This window comes from Mesoplodon densirostris, chromosome 2, assembly GCF_025265405.1.
Source record: "Mesoplodon densirostris isolate mMesDen1 chromosome 2, mMesDen1 primary haplotype, whole genome shotgun sequence".
NCBI classification, from domain to species: Eukaryota; Metazoa; Chordata; class Mammalia; order Artiodactyla; family Ziphiidae; genus Mesoplodon; species Mesoplodon densirostris.
The window spans coordinates 98,503,330-98,523,710 of record NC_082662.1 but is presented as its reverse complement, the minus strand read 5'-3'; the positions used below and the strand labels follow the sequence as shown (position 1 = coordinate 98,523,710).

Here is a 20,381-nt window from a genome sequence, read left to right as displayed (position 1 = left end):
TGTGGTCTAGGTATGGTCTGTGCTCTCATGAAGCTTCTAGTGGGGGAGAACTAGACAATAAATACCCCATTTAACTCAATGTAGATTAATGCAGAAATGGACTAAACATGCTGCTTTAGGGCAAGGTGAAGTTGTGTCTCTGAATCATGTGTATTATGCAGGGGAAAAACATACACCAAGGAATAAAGTAGCTCTTAGCTTCAGCTTACACTGTACTGGTGAAACAAAAAATTTCATACCTTCTATAATTCCAATTATAGAATTCTTGAAAGAGATGGACTTTGGTTTTCTGTAGAGTTTTAAACTTTCCTACGAAGTTTCTTTTTGTGTCCGTTTAAATAGAATCAGAAATAATCTTATTAGCAAAAGCAATGGTTTTGTGATATGTAACGGCTTTCAATTCATCTTTCTGTCACAGAATTTATCTTGGAGAAATGTATCGTTTTTAGTAATAAGATAAATTTACATATTTTAGCTCTGCAAGTAAGGTAAGATCTTAGGTGTGGTATTTCACAAAGGATATCACAGTGCAACTTTTGTATTTGGTGCCAGTGTCATTGACAAAAGTGAAATACTAAAATAATTCATTCACTCAAACATTTTCTCAGTTCCATATGCAAGGTACCGTGTCCCCAGAAGCTAATACAGTTTGAAGAAGGAAACATATTCTGTAAACATACATTGATAACTAAAAGCAATATATTAAAAAATGAATGTACAGGTAATTCCAACAATTTTAAGAGTTTAAAAGTGTATTTAGTAATTTCTCCAGGAGATGGCACTGTTGAGTTGGCTTTTTACTTTTCGGACAGTAAGACAATAGACCATTCATCTTTGTGTCACCCAAACAAAGAAATATTCCTGTATAGCCCCTCTTCTCTCCCCGGCTAATCACATGCTACTGGAACTGACTGTCTTGTGATCTACTCCACAGTTGGCACAGATTAAAAAATAATCTCTTAAAAAAATTATCTGACACATTGTAGTTAATGGAAAGGAACAAATTGTTCACCAGTTTTCATGGAGCTTTATCTCGTCAGTTAAGTAGCTGAGAACTTGGAATACTATTTTAGTGATTTTACCATCCTGCTCAGATGCCATTCAAAAATATTTTTCACTTGTCATGTCTTACTATGGTTGTTCTGGCAGAATGTAAATTTGTAAATTTTTGTTTGCAAATTAATGTGACTAGAGGATTTTAATGTAAACCTTGGGTTCGGTGCACTGCACCATTCATTTTCCTCTCCAATAAATATATTCTCATTCGGGTTTACCTGCAGCTAATAGTTAAAAGTAATTTTTAGTTGCTTTCTTTATTTGGGTATAACGTGTTGTATACTTTGTGTCTTTCTATTTGTCCCCTTTTCTTCTGAACAACTGGCATTCTGAAGAGATGGAGTCAATAAAGAGAACATCCAGAACTGGTTTTACCTGCACTGCATGTTCCAGAATAAACTTATGGGTGTAGTTTCTGCGATAAAAGGAACAGCGTAGGGGTTTTGTTTTATTTATTGGAGGCGGGATGTTAATTTAGGGGATATTATATATTGAAAACCAAACTTGTGCAGTGTGCTCACTGCAGGGTTAAGGCACCCTGATAAATATGCATCTATGCAATGATCATGTCTAAAGTCGGCACTGAGCCGACTTTATAAAACGGGGCAATTCTCTTGCCCCCTTTTACCTGTCCCTAATGCCTAAGCTACTTTCTAACTCCAGGAAAATCAATAAGCAACTCCTTCTTTGGCTTAACCCCTTGCATAAGAGGAAGGTGAGTGAGGAGAGACTTTTCTCCAGGCTTGCGTGAGTCATGGATGTTCTGATGTCTGCCTCCATGAGACTTAGCCCACACAGTTCTCCTTCACCTTGTGTCAGCAAGGAGGCTGCTTCAGCAGACAATGGGCGCTGCAGCGTGCGGGGGGTTAAAAACCAGAAGCACCGGTTCATGACGGAGCCCCCTTTTCCAGCTGAGCAAACTCAGGGATCCCCCGAGATTTTCCAGGCGCTCCCACAACCCAAGGAATTTTAGGGGTGTCTCTGGGGGAGAAGAGGGGACCAACCCAGCCCCAACTTGAGGGTGCCAGAGGGAGCAACGAGGGGTCGGGGCGCCACGAAGCGGGGGCGTTCTTGTGAAGGAGGGAAGCTCCTGCGCTAACTCTAGAAGCCCGGCCTCGGATACGCCGGCGAGGGGGGGATGACCTCAGCCGTCTCTACCACGTTCCAGCCAATCAGTCCCGCAACTTGGCATCCTAATCCAGGACCCCCGAAGCCGGAGGCGACGCGAGCCAATGAGCAGTGGGCCAGGGAAGAAGGACAGGCGGCCAGCCTATGGGGGCGGAGAGGCCCGGCTGCGCATATCCAAGGAGCGCCGGGCTCGGGATCGGGGGTGTGGCGCGGCGCCGGCGGGGGTGGGCGGGCGCGCCGGGCGGCAGGTGTCGGCAGCGTAGGCATTCGGCGGCGATGGAGCGGCCCCGGGGAGCTGCTGGCGACCTCTCGCGCTGGCCCCACGGTCTCAGCCTCCTCCTCCTCCTCCAGCTGCTGCCGCCGGCGACCCTCGGCCAGGACCGGCTGGACGCGCCGCCACCGCCTGCTGCGCCGCTGTCGCGCTGGTCCGGCCCCGTCGGGGTGAGCTGGGGGCTGCGCGCGGCCGCGCCCGGGGGCCCGGCTCCCCGCGGCGGCCGTTGGCGCCGCAGCGCGCTCGACGAGGATGAGGACTGCGGCGGGGTCCGGGACTTCGTCGTCAGGCTAGCGAACAACACGCACCAGGTGAGCGGGCGCCGGGCCCGGGCACCGCCCGGACTACGAGGTGCCACCCGCGGGCCTCTGGCGGCCGGCCCGCGCACCCGGCTCCTCTTTCTCTGTCCGCGCGCCTCGCGTCCCAGCGGAGGAGACCCCGGCCGCTCGCCCGCCGCGCGGCGCCCGCGCCACCTGGGCCGCGGCCCCGAAACTACGGCGGTCGGGCGGGCCGCGTCGGGCCCGGAGAGCGGCCCCCGGACGCCGCAACCCGGGCAGCTGTGTTTCGTCACAGGGGAAGCCGGCTTAGACTTTTCACGGCATTCTTTTTTTAAGTTGTCAGCATCTCTCGAGCGTTGTTGTTTTCCGTCTGTATAAATAATTTGGATCCAACAACGCTATACCCCAACAGGAAGCTGGAGGAGTAAATTACCTCTTAAGTGGTTGGAGAAGTTGGGGCTAAGCAGAAACAAACGTGTGTCCTCGCGGGGTCAGTACTTTCAGGGTGGGTAGGCGGGTGTTCAGAAATCCCAAAGCAATGATTAGGTTCCTGTGTGTTTTAATAGTTAAAGGAACAAGCTTGGCAATGGGGTGACAGCGTATGTGTGCTCTCTCTTACGCCTTCAACTTGACCTTCTATCATGGCATTGGACTCTGACCAGGATGTCTAGATCCTGTTGTAACAAGGTTTACAGTGGTTAAGAAACACATTGCAGATACTCTGCTTTGAGCTAGGTCCTAGTCGGACACTTTAAAAATTGTGGCAGTTCTGTTTCTGGGGACAAGCAACCCAACCTCTGCACACTACTGTGTTGACAAAGCCAGTTGTTGGCAACATCCTGTCTACTTACTTGCTCTAGATCAGCTCGGGCATCTTCCCCGTGTTTTTTCTAGAACTACCGGTTTAATTGTTGCATAATGTATTTTCAGTTTAATGCATTTTCTCTCTTATATCTCTTCCTCATTCAAAGAGAGTTGCACATGGGGACAGAGGTGAGTGGCTAACTGCACTTGTCTTCGTTATACCACATTCTGTATCAGCCGAATCTCAATCTCCCCTTGATCTTTCTCCCTCTGCCTGGACTTGTTACCTGTGCAGAATTCTCTGTTCTGGGGACCCAGGGCAATTGCAGTCAAAGCATAAGCAGTCAGGGAGAACTCTTGCTAAACGCAGTCCAAGCAGCAGCTGCATAAAAGTGGCCAAGCTAGCGCTGACGTGTGGGATGGGTTGGGTGCAGATAGGGCAGAATGAGAACTGGGAAGTCTTCCCGTTTGATGAAGGGGAAAAAATGTGTAGACTTCCATCTCACGGTGGAGAGTTGAGAAAGGCTTTACAACACCAGTGCCTAATTTATAACGGGAGCACTTCCTTCCTTGAGCCAGCCAGACACAGCATTCTTACTCCATATTTGGATTATTCTCTTGCTGATTGACCTACCTTTAGGACCTGGGGCTACTCCTGGATTTATTCCTTTAGTCAGAACCTTCCCTGGTTGGTTTGAATTTATATGTCATTTGCAATATATTGATTTCTAAAGCAAGAGGTTGAAAAAACTGGCTCAGGGGGTTCTTAGGCCAGATCTACTCAAGAGCAGATCTGAAACCTCATTCTTTGAAGTCCACATGTTAATAAAAAAATCTTCCCTCTTTTTCTTTCATTTTATTTAGTTATTGTTTCCAGTGATTTTTTAAACTTATTTTTTTGTCTTCTTTCATTGACCTCATTTAAACGAACTGTTTTTGCATTTCTTAATCATCCATGGTTTCTTCAGAGATCCCATCCTTTTTGTAGCATGTGTATGTGGTAAAAGTGGAACCACTGTTAATAATCTTCACCTTAGAAATGGTTGAATAAAGCAGTTCTTAGTGGTGCACCCCCTTAACCAAGAACTGTTATCTAGTGGTCTGTTCTGCTTTTCAATTCTATATTTTTAGAAGTCATAATAAGTCATCCTGAATTCTGCTGAAGAGATCTGGTGTTGGGGGAGCCTTTATAAACAGTGTGAAATAAAAGTATAAGCATAACAGAACAACTTTTTATTAGAAATATTGTATACTTTTGTACAGCTGGGAAAGTGCCATTTAGAGTAGTTTTTCATAAGATGACAGGATTCAATTCCCAAGAAAAATGAAAAGTTTGTTGTTCTCTTATTTGTTATAACTTGCTGTTCATGTCAAGCCACATTGCTTCATGTAGTCAGTGTACATGAATGTCCTCCAAAAGTCCAAGATGTGCTAGATACTGGGGGTGCCAAGATACAAAGAAGAGATAATTCAGACTGGAGAACGAAAAGCCTCAGAAAGTTTTAGCAAATCTCCTAGACCTGTTTCTATGGCTTATTTGGCTTTGTGAGAATATGTTGGTGTTTAACTAATCTTCTTAAGAAAGCAAAGTAGAACTAAAGCATGACAGTGCTTTTATAGTCTTCTGGTTTTAGGAGACCTGTGCCCTAATGACCTATATAACTCAGTCTCTTCACTCATGAAATCCAGCAAGTATGTGTGTGTGCGTATTTATAAATGATTTTTTCTTAGACTAAAGAATAACCTTCCTTTTGCCTTTAACCCCAAACTCTTTTCATGCTACACTGTTAACTGATTCTTTCCTTTAAGTGCTTGGAATGTTCATGACATGTATAACCTTTGTGCATGAGAGAAGTTGAGCAAGCCTAGATTTTATTAATGTTGGTTGCTAAGTTGGATTGCTTCCAAACATTCCTCCTATAAGCACCCCTTTGAGGTTAGGCATGAAGCTCTGTCTTAAAGAAACAGATGAAATGCCTTGGTCAGAGTTATGGTGGTGGCTGACATAATTTCCTTACTTCTCATTCCTGAGCTCAGACTATTTGACAATTTCCTTAAAGCTTTTAAAATTTAGGATTAGAAAGCCAGGAATGTTGTTCATTCTTTGTCCTCCTTCTGTTCCTGTCATTAACTACTTCTTTACACATAACTTCCCAACTTCTACCCCAACATCAAAGCATCTGGTTTCTTATATAAACAGGCCCTGTAGTGAGGTTGTGTTGTATGGGGTGTCAGCTCTGAGAAGAATGCATGTATTTGTTTGCTGGTGCTGGCAGGGCTGAGTCCAGGCTGACAGGACTGAATGTGCCTGTTGGAGGCTTCAGGGAGCTGCCGCTCTTAGCCAGTTGTGGATCTTTGTCACACCCGGAAATCTGAAGGTCAGTGCATTTAACTGCCCCGGAACTTTCTAACTGCCTCATTTATCCCAGTACCCAGCCTCTCTTCATACTGCCTTCCCCGCCACTCCCACTGTCACCCTCTAGTTAATCTTTCTTGAGTCCTGTTTCATCCGTTAGTGTTGGGGTCAAGGAATAGGAATTCCATAGGATCTCCTTCCTGGTCCTGGTTGAGCAGAATGAGCAAAGTCCTCATGAGGACTCTGTGCCCATACAGTATACTCATCAGACTTTTAATCCCTACAGGATGTTAAAATGAATTCTGTATTGGGGATTTCAGTTAGAAGTATCAGCAAAGTTGATGAAGTATATTTATCTGGGGAAATGTTAGTTTTCATCTGAGGTTTGGTTGAGGTGAGGGTAGAGGGCTAGCCAGGTAGGACAAGTGGCTCAAAGGGAATGCAGGGTAACAATTAGGTAAGTTCTCTGCTGACTCAAATTTTTGGTTCTGCGCATAGTGATTTTTAATTAGAAAATTAAAAATCACTATGATGAGTCTCCTGTTCTGGTCAATTTCTAATAACTATTTTCTTTCTGTAATGATAGTAATAATAGGCTCCTCATCCTGCTGTTTTGATCTGATATTTTGTGTTAGGTTCACATAGGCTATTAACAGCTTCTTTTGCACTCTGCCAATTTCAAATCAACTCTTGCCAATAAACGTTGGGTTCTCAGTGGGTGACTGCAGAAACCATGCCCCCCAACTTTGTCCTAGTTGGCCTGTTACTCATGTGATCCTCACAAAAAGGGCAGTGCTTGAGGGCAGTGGTCAGATCAGGAGTCACATTTCCTCTTCTTCCTCCCTTTCTACCCCTCAAGCTGTCTTTGCAGAAAGTGAACTGTGCTTTGAGACTGGAGAAATGAAGTGCAGATGTTTTATATGATGAGAAGCTAATGTTAAGGTAGACCAGATATCAAATTTGACGTGTAATTAAAAATACAGCTTTTCTAGCAGAGGGCTGTGTGGCAATGGCTCCAAAAAAAGATACTGCATTTGTAAATTTCTAAAAAAAAAAAAAAAAATTATTTTTTTCAGTTACTTTTCGGTACGCAGGCCTCTCACTGTTGTGGCCTCTCCCATTGAGGAGCACAGGCTCCGGACGGGCAGGCTCAGCGGCCATGGCTCACGAGCCTAGCCGCTCCACGGCACGTGGGATCCTCCCGGACCGGGGCACGAACCCATGTCCCCTGCATCAGCAGGCGGACTCTCAACCACTGCGCCACCAGGGAAGCCCTCAGTTACCTTTTTATCTTTTTCTAACCAGTGTTTCTGTTGCATCTTGTACTCTTCTATTTAAATGCTTGGTGAAAACTTGTTCTTCCCACTGTCTACGTGGCCTCACTGATCTGTATGTAGGTGGTTTTGAGGAGTAATGGGGCTCGGCACAAACTGGTCAATTTCAGTCTGTTCTAGGCAGGGTTTTTTTTACTGACACTGTAATGGTGACTGCAGTCAAAATTGGGTTAGTAATATGTGGCTTTGAGCTAGCTGAGTTGAATGAATCTTCATGATAGACGCTTCATACCTTTAGAGGTTGTTAGGTGAATGCTGGACATGTGTTTTTTTTTTGTTTGGTTTGGTTTTGTTTTTTAAGATTGGGGCTATTTTTTCCTTCTCTGTCCTCAACCCCAGTCTCAGGAAACCACAACAAAAACAAAATCTTCCATTCAGAGCCTGTGGTGTTTTCCTGAGAAAGTTTTCTGTGAATGTAATTTATTTTCTGTTTTGCATTTCAGTATCTGGCCCTCAACTCCTCATCTACAGCATGAGAAGTTTTGGACTAGATTTAAAATGTCTAAAAAACTCTGTGATTAATATGGAAGAAGAGGAGGCCAAAGGTTGTGATCACAAATGTTTACTGGTTGTTTCCAAGTTTAGAAGCAAATTGTGGCTGTTCCATTTCCCAGTTGAACTTGAACATAGCCTGGATTTCACATCTGGGGGTAATTTGTTACCACCTCCAGAGCTTGCTTCAGTGAAATATGAGTGTTCTTAAAGATAACAGGAGTATTTCTTTTTTTCATATAATTGTGAAAGACATTTGACTTTTATTTTTTGGGAAATACTTTATTGTTCCTTGTTGGCTGAAAAAAATCTAATGCAAATCAAAGCTACTAGCTTGGATATTCCAAAAGCAAACCAAATAGATATCTAGCAGTAAATTTGTTTTTTCTTTTCCTTCCCTACAGTACTCTGCCAAAACTGGGGCTTTTATTTTTTCTTTTTGTCTTGGCTGCCTGTGTGCTTGAAAATAGATGGTCAGCTTCCCATTAATATACTCAGCCCTATGCAAGTTAGAAACTTACATGTGATTAATTGGCTTGATTTATTTTCATTAGAAGAAAATGTATGGTTTTTTCCTTCTAGGGCTTATGAGTAGTATCTCTCTTACGTTTGATTTTGTTAAGAGTTTTGCTCTTTTTTTTCCTGTATGTTCTAAAAAACTAAGTTCTAATATTGTAGTTGAGCCTGTTTGCAAATCTGATTCAACAGTAAGATCACCCTGAAGTACCAAGAGAAATTGAACTGGGAAGGAAATTTTTAACTGACGTTAGTACTTCCCAGACAGGATAGTTCAGATCAATGTTTATCTGGTACCTGCTCTTTGTCAAAGAGATTCACATCATAAATATGCTATATGCAAAATTCAAAAAAGACTTCTTAATACTCAGGTTTGAATCCTGGCTCTGCTGCTTCATAGTTGTATGGTGTGATCATAGACAATCACTTAACTTCTCTGACCTTTATTTATTTATTTATTTTAAACTGGAGAATCAGTTTTAGGATTATTTGGAGGGTCAAACGAGAAGTTTTATCAAAATGTTTTGTTAAATGTATTGTGTAGATATCTTTCACTCACACACTTCTGGAGTTCTGGCCTGTACGTAAGAAAAGTTAAACATTAAAAACATCCACATTGATGTCATCTTAAGGATTTAGCTGTTCAGAGACGGCTTGCTGAGAGTTTGGAAGAAATTTTGAAGAAGGCATGACCACTGCAGTGCAGTGGTCTGGGAAGGCCTCATGGATGAAGAGAGAATCAAGGTGTGGAGGGAATTCTTAGGGAGACCTGTAAAGGCATGGAGGTAGGGAAGTCCAAGACATGCTCAGGGGATGATCAGTGGGGACTTTCTGTTGGGGAGAAGTAGTTGATGAGGAGTATGAAAGACTAAGGTTTCCAGGAAAACATATAGAGAAGTAAAAAAAGATAGCTCTTCCTGCCGATGCAGGAGACACGGGTTCGTGCCCTGGTCCGGGAGGATCCCACATGCCGTGGAGCGGCTGGGCCCATGAGCCATGGCCGCTGAGCCTGCGCGTCTGGAGCCTGTGCTCCACAACGGGAGAGGCCCGCATACCGCAAAAAAAAAAAAAGATAGCTCTTTGTGGGGGATGGAAAAAGAGGGGAGGTATGGGGAGGGAGTCTGCCATTAGGACTTACTGGGGAAAGTGTTTTAACAGGTAGTGGTTGACATGAGGCTAGAGCTGGATAAACCAGAGGTGGAAATGGGGAGCCAAGAAGAGTTATCCTTTTGGAGGTTGACCGTTACTGTGCTCTTGGAAGAGTATGTCCAACAGGAGAGCAGAATAGAGGGCAGGGCCGACCATCTTTTATACTTGAAGTGCTCAAGTTTCCAAGAAACAATCCAGGACTCCTGGACCTTATTGAAGGAGGTTGTTAGCCCAGGCATGAGGAACCCAGGAGCTATAAGACAGTGAAGCCCGGGAACAGATTTTTCTGAACATTTGTGAACAAGGGTAAGATTGAACTCTTGCTGATAATGTGCTTAACAGTTTGCATCATAGATTGTTAAGCTGATTAACTGGTCAGATCTCTTACCAAGAAGGCTAAATGACTTGCTTACAGGCCAAGAGCTGGGCATAGAACACTTATGTCCCAACATGGTGCTGCATTTGGAAGTGTTTCATAGAGATATTTTAAGTCAATGCATTTGCTTTAGGGATAAGGCAAGGTTATAGACCCCAGTTGTAAGTCATGTAGTTGTGAATTCCTCTCTGCTCCTTGAGGTCATAGTTCCCTCAACAGAGCTCAATTAGCCCTTCTAAGCCTCAGCTCCCCATCATGTAAAATGAAGTGTTATCATAAGGCTTCAAAGAGAGAATGTTTTGAAAACCTTGAATCCTACCACATATGTAGGATTTATGTCATTTCTTTTTTTTTTTTAATTTATTTTATTTATTTTTGGCTGCACTGGGACTTCGTTGCTGTGCGTGGGCTTTCTCTAGTCGCGGCGAGCGGGGCTACTCTTCGCTGTGGTGCGTGGGCTTCTCATTGCAGTGGCATCTCTTGTTGCAGAGCACGGGCTCTAGGTGTGTGGGCTTCAGTAGTTGTGGCACATGGGCTCAGTAGTTGTGGCTCTCAGGCTCTAGAGCACAGGCTCAGTAGTTGTGGTGCACAGCTTAGTTGCTCCGCGGCATGTGGGATCTTCCTGGAACAGGGCTCAAACCCGTGTCCTCTGCATTGGCAGGCGGATTCGTAACCACTGCGCCACCAAGGAAGCCCTATGTCATTTCTTAATAAGCCTGTTGATATATTACTGTGTCCATAGAGTCCAATTATCAGCCAAATGATCCTGATAAATACCAACTCCAGAGGAACATGTGCATAAAAGGAGACAGATGAGGCATAAATGTATTTGGTTTTATCACTTGGCAGGGTTGGGTGACAGGCTTGGGCGGAGGTGGCAAGAATGAGAGTGAGTCAAGATTGGCAGAAATGTAAGAAGCATATGTGTTCTTTTCTTTTTTTTTAACCTTCATAATTACATCAAAATTTTAACTGGTTAATATGAGTGATACTAACAAGTGGTATTAATTGGAGTTCTTTGAGGCCGTGGTTAGGAAGGAATGTGATCACAGGTTAGACCTGGATTCAAACTTCAGTGGTAACCAGGGACAGATGACTCTTAGTGAACCTTAGTTTTTTCATCTATAAAATGGATATACTAATACGTACCTTTTAGGGTCCTTGTGAAGATTAAATGAGACAGTGTAGAATTTGGTGTGTATTCATCCTTTATTGGATGTTTTTTATAATGATTATCTACACAAAGCTTCTAATGCATTACCAGTTAGATGCTCAGATATTTGTGTATGCACTTAAATTTTTTTTTCCACAGCTGAAATATTCCAGGAAAATTAGTATGGGTACTCACAGGAACCAAATCTGTGTTAAGAATTATGTACTAGTTGTGTCCTTGGACTTGGAGCTAAAAAAAAATTGGGTATGGTGAAGGAGAGACCATCTATTCAAAGTGTCTTTCTTGAAGCTATGGGAGATGGAGGAGAAAATAACCCCACCATCATCAGATACCTGGTCATCTGGTTATAATATTTTCAAGTATATATAGTTATTTACTTATAGTGTTAAAGAGCTTACAATTAAAAGAAAATAAGGCTATTTATAATTCAATAACTATTTCTCTTCTCATTCATTAAGCTTTAAATATGCGGTTTTAAGTTGACAGCTCTAAAATAGCACTTTGCTTGTTTCACCTTGATTCATTAACTGAGCAATCACTATTAGCTTTGTACTCTATTGACCTCTGTAACGTTTTAAGAAATATTAGTGAGATGTGATAGGTACTCCTCAAGAACTTAGCTTGAGAGCGTGGCAGACCAGAATGGTAATGGAATTATTTTTTATAATGCACGTATATCTTTAAGGTAGTATCTCACCACTTCCTGGCCTACGTTAACTCTGCTCTAGTTGAAGTTCCCTTCTCACCAGTCCCTTTAGCTTGCCATGTGCTCTGTTGCTTCTCCATTTTTGTTTTCATGGCATTCCTCCTGTCTGAATGCCTTTCTTGCTCTGCTTGTTTTTTTTTCTGTTCTAGCGTACAACATTTAGCAATGCCATGTAATCCAGCACTTTACTATAGTATTCTATTTTGTATTCACTTTCATTTATTCAATTGGTATTCTCCAGATTATAAACACCTTAAAGGTAGTACAAGCATGGCCCCTTAACTTCACCCTTTTGCCTCACATAGTGCTGGAGAAAGCGTAGTCGTTAAATGTGTAGTCTGGAGTCAGACAGACAGAAGCTTGAATCCTTGCTCTACCACTTACCAGCTGTGTAACTTTGGGAGAATTACTTAGCCTCTCTGACCCTCCTTCTTCATCTGTAAAGTAGCAGTGGTGCTTTATATATCATGAGTGCTCAGTAAAGGTCAATATTATTATTATTCAGCAACTTTTTATTGAGCACCTACTATGTGTTGGGCCTTGTACTGGGTACTGGGAACTGATTTGGAACACAACAGACAAGATCCCTGCCTTTATGGACCAGTAGAGAAAATGGACATTAAACACATATGTAATTACAAATACAATAAGTACCAAGAAGGAAAAAAGCAACTACAGGAGCATAATTGACAGAGGTCCTTTTAGCCTGGGGCACTAGGAAGCACTTGCTGAGAAATTACTTAAACTGGTACTGGAAGATGAATAGAGTTTTTCCTGTAGGAGTGTGCCAGACAGAGAGAAAAGCATGTTCACAGGCCTGGGGCTAGAAAGAGCGTGGTGCACCCAGAGGTCTGGAAGAAGGCCAGTGTGGCTGCAGCAGAGGGAGGCCGGGCTGGTCCCCACACCCAGTGGGGACCGGTGAGCTTTTATGGTCCAGTCAGCTGGCCACTGGCACATATCCTTTCATCACTTTCTTTTCTTTGAAATAAGATTAAGATGTAAAAATTAAATGCTAACAGTTTGAAATTTAACTCATTTATTAGGCATGATTAGAAATGAATTATCCCATGAAGATGAGTTTTTCGAAAACTAAGCCTAGGGTAGGCATTTAAGCCTACCCTTTTGACTGCCAAAGTTTGTTGTTTTTGTTGTTTTTAATGGACATCTTTCTAAAATATGTCTCTGCCTTCTTTGTCAGCAGTATGACCTTGGATCATTAAGGAGTTTAAATTATGCTGTACTACGACTCACATTATTTTAAAGTGGTATGGCATTAATGCCCTCAAGGTCTGTTGAGATTTGTGGGGCTATTTTCTCCCATTTTGAATGGCCCAGATTTATAAGCTTAGTGCCATTGTCTGCCTGTTGAAGTTTACTCTTTTTTTCCTGCAGAAATGATAGTCCCCTTGCAATATCCTGTTCCTTCTTGCTGCTGTCCCTGTCTCTAGATACAGTGTCCCCCAAATTTAACTTCTGTAAGCTAAGAAATTTTACTTAGCTTAATTTTACTTCTGTAAGATGCTTCTGTAAGAAAAAGATTTCTAATTTTAGGCAGTCTAACAGGTTTAGCAGCTTGATTTAGAGTGACGGTCTGCAGGTTTCTCTTGTGGTCAGGTGCGTAGGGTTTTATTGCATGGACAGTGTCATCAGAGGTCTCTCTCCCTTGCTTCCTTTCAGTGAGTGTCCAGGTTGTTGAGGTTTCTAGATAATGGAGTTGCTGTTGCCCTTTCCTGTTGACACTAGAGTATTGTGGAGCAACGGGCTGATTTTTGTTGTTGTTTTTTTCCCAAATGAAGGCAGAGCAGTGGAAAAGCAAACTGAGTTGTGAAATTATTGATGAGTCATAGAATTTTAAAGCTTATAGGGACTGGAAATGTCATTCCAGCTTCCTCGCCTTGGTGGTGAAGTTAAGTTTTACTGCCCAAGTTCACAGAGCTGTTGGCAGAGCCGGAAATGAAATTCACATTGACCAGGTATTAGCCCAGTGCTCTCCTCTGTATCATCCTGCCTCACAGAAAACTCTGAATAATTGAATAGGTTTGCAAACTTGTATACTGTTTTATGTTTAGCCTTTTTATTTCTAAGGGTAGTCTCTGGGAGGACTGGAACATGTGTGATTTTATTTTTGGCTCATGTTTTATGATCCTAGCAGTGCCTTATTTAACAGAACTGTATTCTGTTAAGATTTTATTCCTGCCCACAAGAGCTTCGCCCAGGTTTTGTCCCAAACCTCTCTTACACCATCACTATGTCCTGTCTGTCCCTGTGTTCCCTGTTTGGGGTTTGGAAGCCTAAATCTTAAATTCCCAGCCTCTATGGGATCACCAGTGCCTTGTTATTTCATTTGATTCTTATTATTCCGTGAGTGAAGGAGCATAATTCAGTTTTACTCCTGAGGAAGTAGATTCCCAAGAGAGAAAATGATTTGTGCCCACTTTCCCAACCGGTTAGTTACTAGACCAGGCTTTAACACCCTTCTGCAGTTTTATTTTCACAATGACAGGTTGTCTTCTGTAGGTTGAATATCTAGCATGTTTAGTCTTCATTCTTAGACTTGTTAAGAAGTGTGTTCATAGAGTATAAGCTCCCTGAGCACAGTGTATGTGTTATCACTGCTGTGTCCGCAGTGCCCCAAAGAGGGTCCAGCACATGGTAGGCAAGCAGATGTATTTGTTGAAAGAAGGAACATGTGTGAAGGATGGCATCATTGAATTCACTCTCCGTTTACTTGCCAGAGAGGTTGCTCCTGATGGCCAGACTGTCGGGTCATCTGCAAGTGGCTTTTAAACTGGGGCGTGCCATGTGAAACTGATCCAGGCTCAGTTGTGCTGGTGTTAATTCTTTCAGTGTTTTACTTTTGATCAGGTGTGTAACTAAAGATAGGCAGAGGTTTCTCATTACCAAAATTTTTTTCCAAGCTACGGTGACTCTCGGATCCAACTTTAAGTTCTCCCAGCTATAGTAACAGTAACTTAATTAGACTTCTTGTTTGATTAGATGTGAAGACAAAGTTATTTCCGTAAAGAATGTTGTGTTTTATGGCCTTTCTCTTTTCCAGATGGAACTAGGGATTAGCCAAATGACCACAGAAATGGACATTTTTGTTAATTCATGATCTCTAAAATGTGTGGACCTCAGGCTTTAAATGGTGGGCATTAAATGTGTGGATGAGTCTTGCATTATCCTCTGTCAAGATGGTTGTATTTCAGAGAAGGTAGTACAAGCTGTCATCTACTTTCTAACGTAATGGGTCCCTGAAAACCAATTTGGTTATAAATGCCAGTCAGTGACTCCCTGCTGCCCAGAGCTCCCCTACCAGAGGTAAGTATATGGCTATCAGTGCCACCTGGGACACTAGAAATCACTATTCAACAGATGATGGGGTGGGGAGTAATTCGGTCACCATGGAAAAACTATAAAGAAGAAACATCACCATAAATTCTGCCACTTAGAGATGGTTGCTGTTAGTATTTGGAAGACTATGTTTTTAACCATAAACGCACACACACACGATTTTACATGCTATTCTGTAAACCTGCTTTTTACTCAACATGTTATGAATATCTTTCAATGTCAGTAAATACCTGAAACATTTTCATTAGCACCTGGTATATTGTTTCATTGCATAACATAATGCATTTAACAAAGCTTCAGTTCTTGTCTAGAATATACAGATATAGTAATATGGGGTTGTTATGTGGATTAAATGATAATGTGTGTAAGATGTTTAACACAGTAGATGGCCTGCAGGATGCAATAAACCTTCAGGTGTATAACATATTTTGTAAAGATGTGTAATTATCCCCTGATAATAAATTCCTGAGTGGGATTGCTTGGGTCATGTGGTGTGGACATTTTCAGTTCTGATTCACATCACCAAATAGCTCTCCAGAAAAGTTACAGCAGTTTATATACTCCCACCCACAGTGCACATAGGTGCTCTGGTCTCCACCCCTCACTGGATACATTTTGTCAAGCGCTTCCAACAGGTGGAAAATGTTAACACATTATTTTTCTTTGATTTTCTTTTGATTACTAGTGAGATCGAATAGCTTTTCAAACATTATTGGTCATTTCTGTGTCCTTTTGTGAATTACTTGTTTGTGTCCTTTGCCTATTTTCTTTTCTTTTAAATTTTATTTATTTTTGGTTGCATTGGGTCTTAGTTGCTGCACACGGGAGCCTACGCTTCGTTGCAGTGCGCAGTCTTCTCATCGCGGTGGCTTCTCATGTTGTGAGTATGGGCTCTAGGTGCTGGCTTCAGTAGTTGCAGCACACAGGCTCAGTAGTTGCAGCACGCGGGCCCTAGAGCACGTAGTTGTGACACATGGGCTCAGTAGTTGTGGCTCGTGGGCTCTAGAGCTCAGGCTCAGTAGTTGTGGCACATGGGCTTAGTTGCTCTGTGGAATGTGGGATCTTCCCGGACCAGGGCTCGGACCCATGTCCCCTGCATTGGCAGGCGGATTCTTAACCACTGCGCCACCAGGAAAGTCCCTGCCTATTTTCTTTTGAGATCTTTATCTTTTTCTTATTGATTTGAAAACTCTGTATTAACCCTTTATTGTGTTACAAATAATTTTTTCCAGTTTTTTTTAACTTTATGTTCAGTATTTTGCCATTACTTTTTTTTAATAGTCAAAGTAATTGTTCTGGGTTTTGTATCATTTTTTGTAATGTTTTTCTCATTTCTAAGATTATAAAAATATTCACTCATACTTCTGGGATTTTTATGGTTTAACTTTCTGTATTTAAATCTTTGTCATATGTGGAATTTAATGTGGAGTCGAGGTGGGGGGCGGGTAAGAAGGGAATTAGGAATCCAGCTTTTAATTTTTCCCAAATAGCTGGTTTTTCCAAAACTCTTTTACCACTGATTTGAAGTGCTTGCTTTATCGTACCCTAAAAGAAACTTTGTCCAGTCTTGGACTTTGTTTTGTTCCATTGATCTGTCTTATCTATTCCTGTGCCAGTGACTGTGCTGGGGGATTCGTAAACCTCTCACTAGATGGGGCAAGGTTTATGCTCATCTGCTCCTGACAGAATCAGGCTGACATTTGACATAGCTCATCTGAAAGTTCTTGGTTTCTGAGCTTTCTGCAATAGGGTATGATTATGTAATCTGAATTACTGTATTTACTCTGTGGCCCCTCTAGATGCTGGTTTTGGATTGCTCATCACACAAACAGTATATTTACATGGTTCCCCTTAATTTTGACCTGCTTCTAGATCCTACATTTGACTGACTGCTTAGCAATATGTAGTGGCCAGATCGTGTTCTCTTAGTGCTGAATAATCTACCTCTTAAGCATACTACATTGGAGCAGCACAACTATTGTTTACCAGAAATAAAACAGGCTTCAGCTCTCTGCCACCTTCTCCATTTCATTTGTCATGCATACAGCTAATACATAACATCTTTTTTGTAACAATGCTTGAAGTAGACACTTTACCTTCTATTGGCTGGACTCCTCAACTCCTAAATGTTTTTATATGTTTAGTATTTTAATATTCTAGGATATTCATTGGAAATATTGTGTTGGAGGTTTGGGGTTTTCTCTTCCTAAAGGGCTTATTCTGCCTTTCAGTTCTTTCTATCCACAGAGCTTTGTCCTCTGCTCTTATTTCTTTTATTCATCTAACTTTGCCTTGATTAGAGCAGTTGAACCGTAACTTATTAGTTGATTATATTCAGCTGTATGTACCGTTGGAAACCTTCCTCATTTTTTTTTCTTTTTACGATTTGTTTTTATTTGTATCACACAGTACAACTGTTCAAAAAACTTTATGTCATTCTGGAAAAGAAAAGGCTACCTTAAATAGAAGGACCAAAGTGATAATGGGGAGAATAAAATAGGTTAATGCAGGAAAATGCGGTTTTGGATTCTTTATCTAATAATAGTATGATAGGCAGAAAGAGTTCCAAGTTTTACTTCCAAAGGACCAAAACAAATGAAATCCTAGAAAAGAATATGGAGGCAGCCAACTAGACAATTGACCATTACATAGGTAGAACATAACCCCCCTTCCATTTATCCCATCGCCAAGGAGTATCATTTGCTTTTGCTTAGGACCAGGAATGTGTACATTGTGATGCTCAGAAAGGCAGCAGAGAAGCACCATATATTTTCAATCCAGAATGAACACAACATACTGTGGAGTCTTTTGGGTTTAGTTTCTTCCAAGAATAGATCTACTCTTGTGGGGTAAAAGAAAGTAAGAACCAGGCTGCCCTGGGAAACCTTCCTTGTTTGAGTGAGTGATCCTGTGGCCTCGTCTCAGCTTTCTTTGGGTATTTCAAGAAGTACTTTTTCTTTTCACACACATTTCCTTTTCTCTATTTTTATTTTCCTTTTATTCCCACTGTAACTGTGTTTATCCTGATCTTGAAATTCTTATTTAACAAGTACTTAATAGCATCTACCGTATACGCAACACTTTACTAGTTGGTGAAATTAATATATTTTATTTGTGTTACCCTTTGAAATTTTTCAAAATACTTGCCTATATCTTCGCGTTTGTTCTGCCTGCACAGCTCCCTTCTACCATACCTTGCTATTGCTCCCAACTGCTCCCAGCTCTGTCAGCCCCACTTAAATCTTAGTGGACAGACTTTTATTTCTTCATACTCAAATATTTGAATTTCTCTTCTGTATAGTCTACTCCTGGCCATTGCCTCTAAACACTTTGATTTGTTTATCAATTTTTGACTATATGGAATTGATGGTAACTACAGTGAAGGAGAGGAGTAAGGTCACTCTTGTATGTGTGAATACCCAAGAACACATACTAGTGTTTAATAATGTTGTGGCTGGCAGTAAGGGCATAGGAAGAAACCCTACTTAGCTAGTATTTACTGAAATGGTGGTAATCATGGTAGAGGGGAGATTACACACAGATCAATTTTGGTAGCAGGGGTTTGGGAATACACTTTTACGGAGATGTTCGTGGAGAAATTACTATCTTTAAGACCTTGTGCTAGGCCTGACAGGAAATACCAGATCATACTGTTTGCCATCTAAGAATTCCTAACATGATTTGCGAGGTAGCCAAATATGTAAATAGTTATACTACAAGCAACATCAATAAGTGCTGTGAGAATAATACGTAAGAAGAGGTTATTCAAGCTCCGATAATTAGGAACTAGAGTGGTTGGTTTTACATGGAAAGATGGGATTTCAGCTGTCTTTCAGATCTTTTGCATTGGTGTAGTCCCTCTGTTGTGGCTATCAAAAAGAAACACCCACAATGTGGGAATGTAATGCAGCCACTATGGAAAACAGTATGGAGATTCCTCAGAAAACTAAAAATAGACTTTGCCATATGGTCCAGCAATCCCACTCCTGGACATATACACAGACAAAACTATAATTCTAAAAGATACATGCACTCCTATGTTCATGGCAGCACAATTTACAATAGCCAAGACATAGAAACAACCTAAATGTCCATCGACAGGTGAATAGATAAAGAAGATGTATGTACACAATGGAATATTACTCAGCCATAAAAAATAATGAAATACTGTAATGCCATTTGCAATGACATGGATGGACCTAGAGATTATCATACTGAGAGAAGTAAGTCAGAAAGAGAAAGAAATATCATATGATATTACTTACATGTGGAATCTAAAATAGGACACAAATGAACATAAGTACAAAACAAAAACAGACTCAGGTACAGAGAACAGACTTGTGATTCCCAGTGGTGGGGTGTATGTGTGTGAGAGAAGGATTGGGATTTTGGGATTAGCAGATGCAAACTATTGTATATAGAATGGATAAACAACAAGGTTCTCCTGTATAGCATAGGGAATTATGTTCAACATCCTGTGATAAACCATAATGGAAAAGAATATGTATATTGGGTTAGCCAAAAAGTTCATTTGGGTTTTTTCCATATGATGTTAAGGAAAGGGCTTCCCTGGTGGCGCAGTGGTTGAGAGTCTGCTTGCCGATGCAGGGGACGCGGGTTCGTGCCCCAGTCCGGGAAGATCCCACATGCTGCGGAGCGGCTGGGCCCCTGAGCCATGGCCACTGAACCTGCGAGCCATGGCCGCTGAGCCTGTGCGTCCGCAGCCTGTGCTTCGCAATGGGAGAGGCCACAACAGTGAGAGGCCCACGTACCGAAAAAAAAAAAAAAAAAAAACAGATGTTAAGGAAAAACCCAAACTAACTTTTTGACCAACCCAATATGTATAACTGAGTCACTTTGCTGTACAACAGAAATTAAACACAACATTGTAAATCAACTATACTTCAATAAAATTTAAAAAAGAAAAGAAAAACCCACCATATAATGCTGAGGAGTGATGGACAAGTTGAGAACAGAACCTTTCTTCTTAAAACCTGCATTTTTCTTAATGTGTAAAATTTAGTGATTTTTCATACATTCAGAGAGTTATGCAATTGTCAACTACAATCATTTCTTATTTTTTATTTTTATTTTTTTAACATCTTTATTGGAGTATAATTGCTTTACAATGGTGTGTCATTTTCTGCTTTATAACAAAGTGAATCAGTTATACATATACATATGTCCCCATATCTCTTCCCTCTTGCATCTCCCTCCTTCCCACCCTCCCTATCCCACCCCTCTAGGTGATCACAAAGCACCGAGCTGATCTCCCTGTGCTATGCAGCTGCTTCCCACTAGGTATCTATTTTACGTGTGGTAGTGTATATATGTCCATGCCACTCTCTCACTTTGTCCCAGCTTACCCTTCCCCCTCCCTGTATCCT

At 41.7% G+C, this 20,381-nt stretch overlaps 1 protein-coding gene across 2 annotated transcripts in view; it reads left to right on the top strand.

Moving 5' to 3' along the window:
* The first annotated feature begins 2,388 nt into the window (after positions 1-2,388).
* The window catches only part of SORT1 (sortilin 1), a 68,786-nt gene continuing 50,793 nt past the window's right edge, over positions 2,389-20,381 (top strand). The window contains exon 1 of one of the 2 annotated variants that reach the window (XM_060086162.1): positions 2,389-2,766. In XM_060086162.1, the coding sequence (XP_059942145.1) occupies positions 2,461-2,766 (306 nt within the window). In that variant the 5' untranslated portion in view covers positions 2,389-2,460. The remainder of the gene's footprint in view (positions 2,767-20,381) is intronic. The other variant, XM_060086170.1, reaches the window with a different exon arrangement.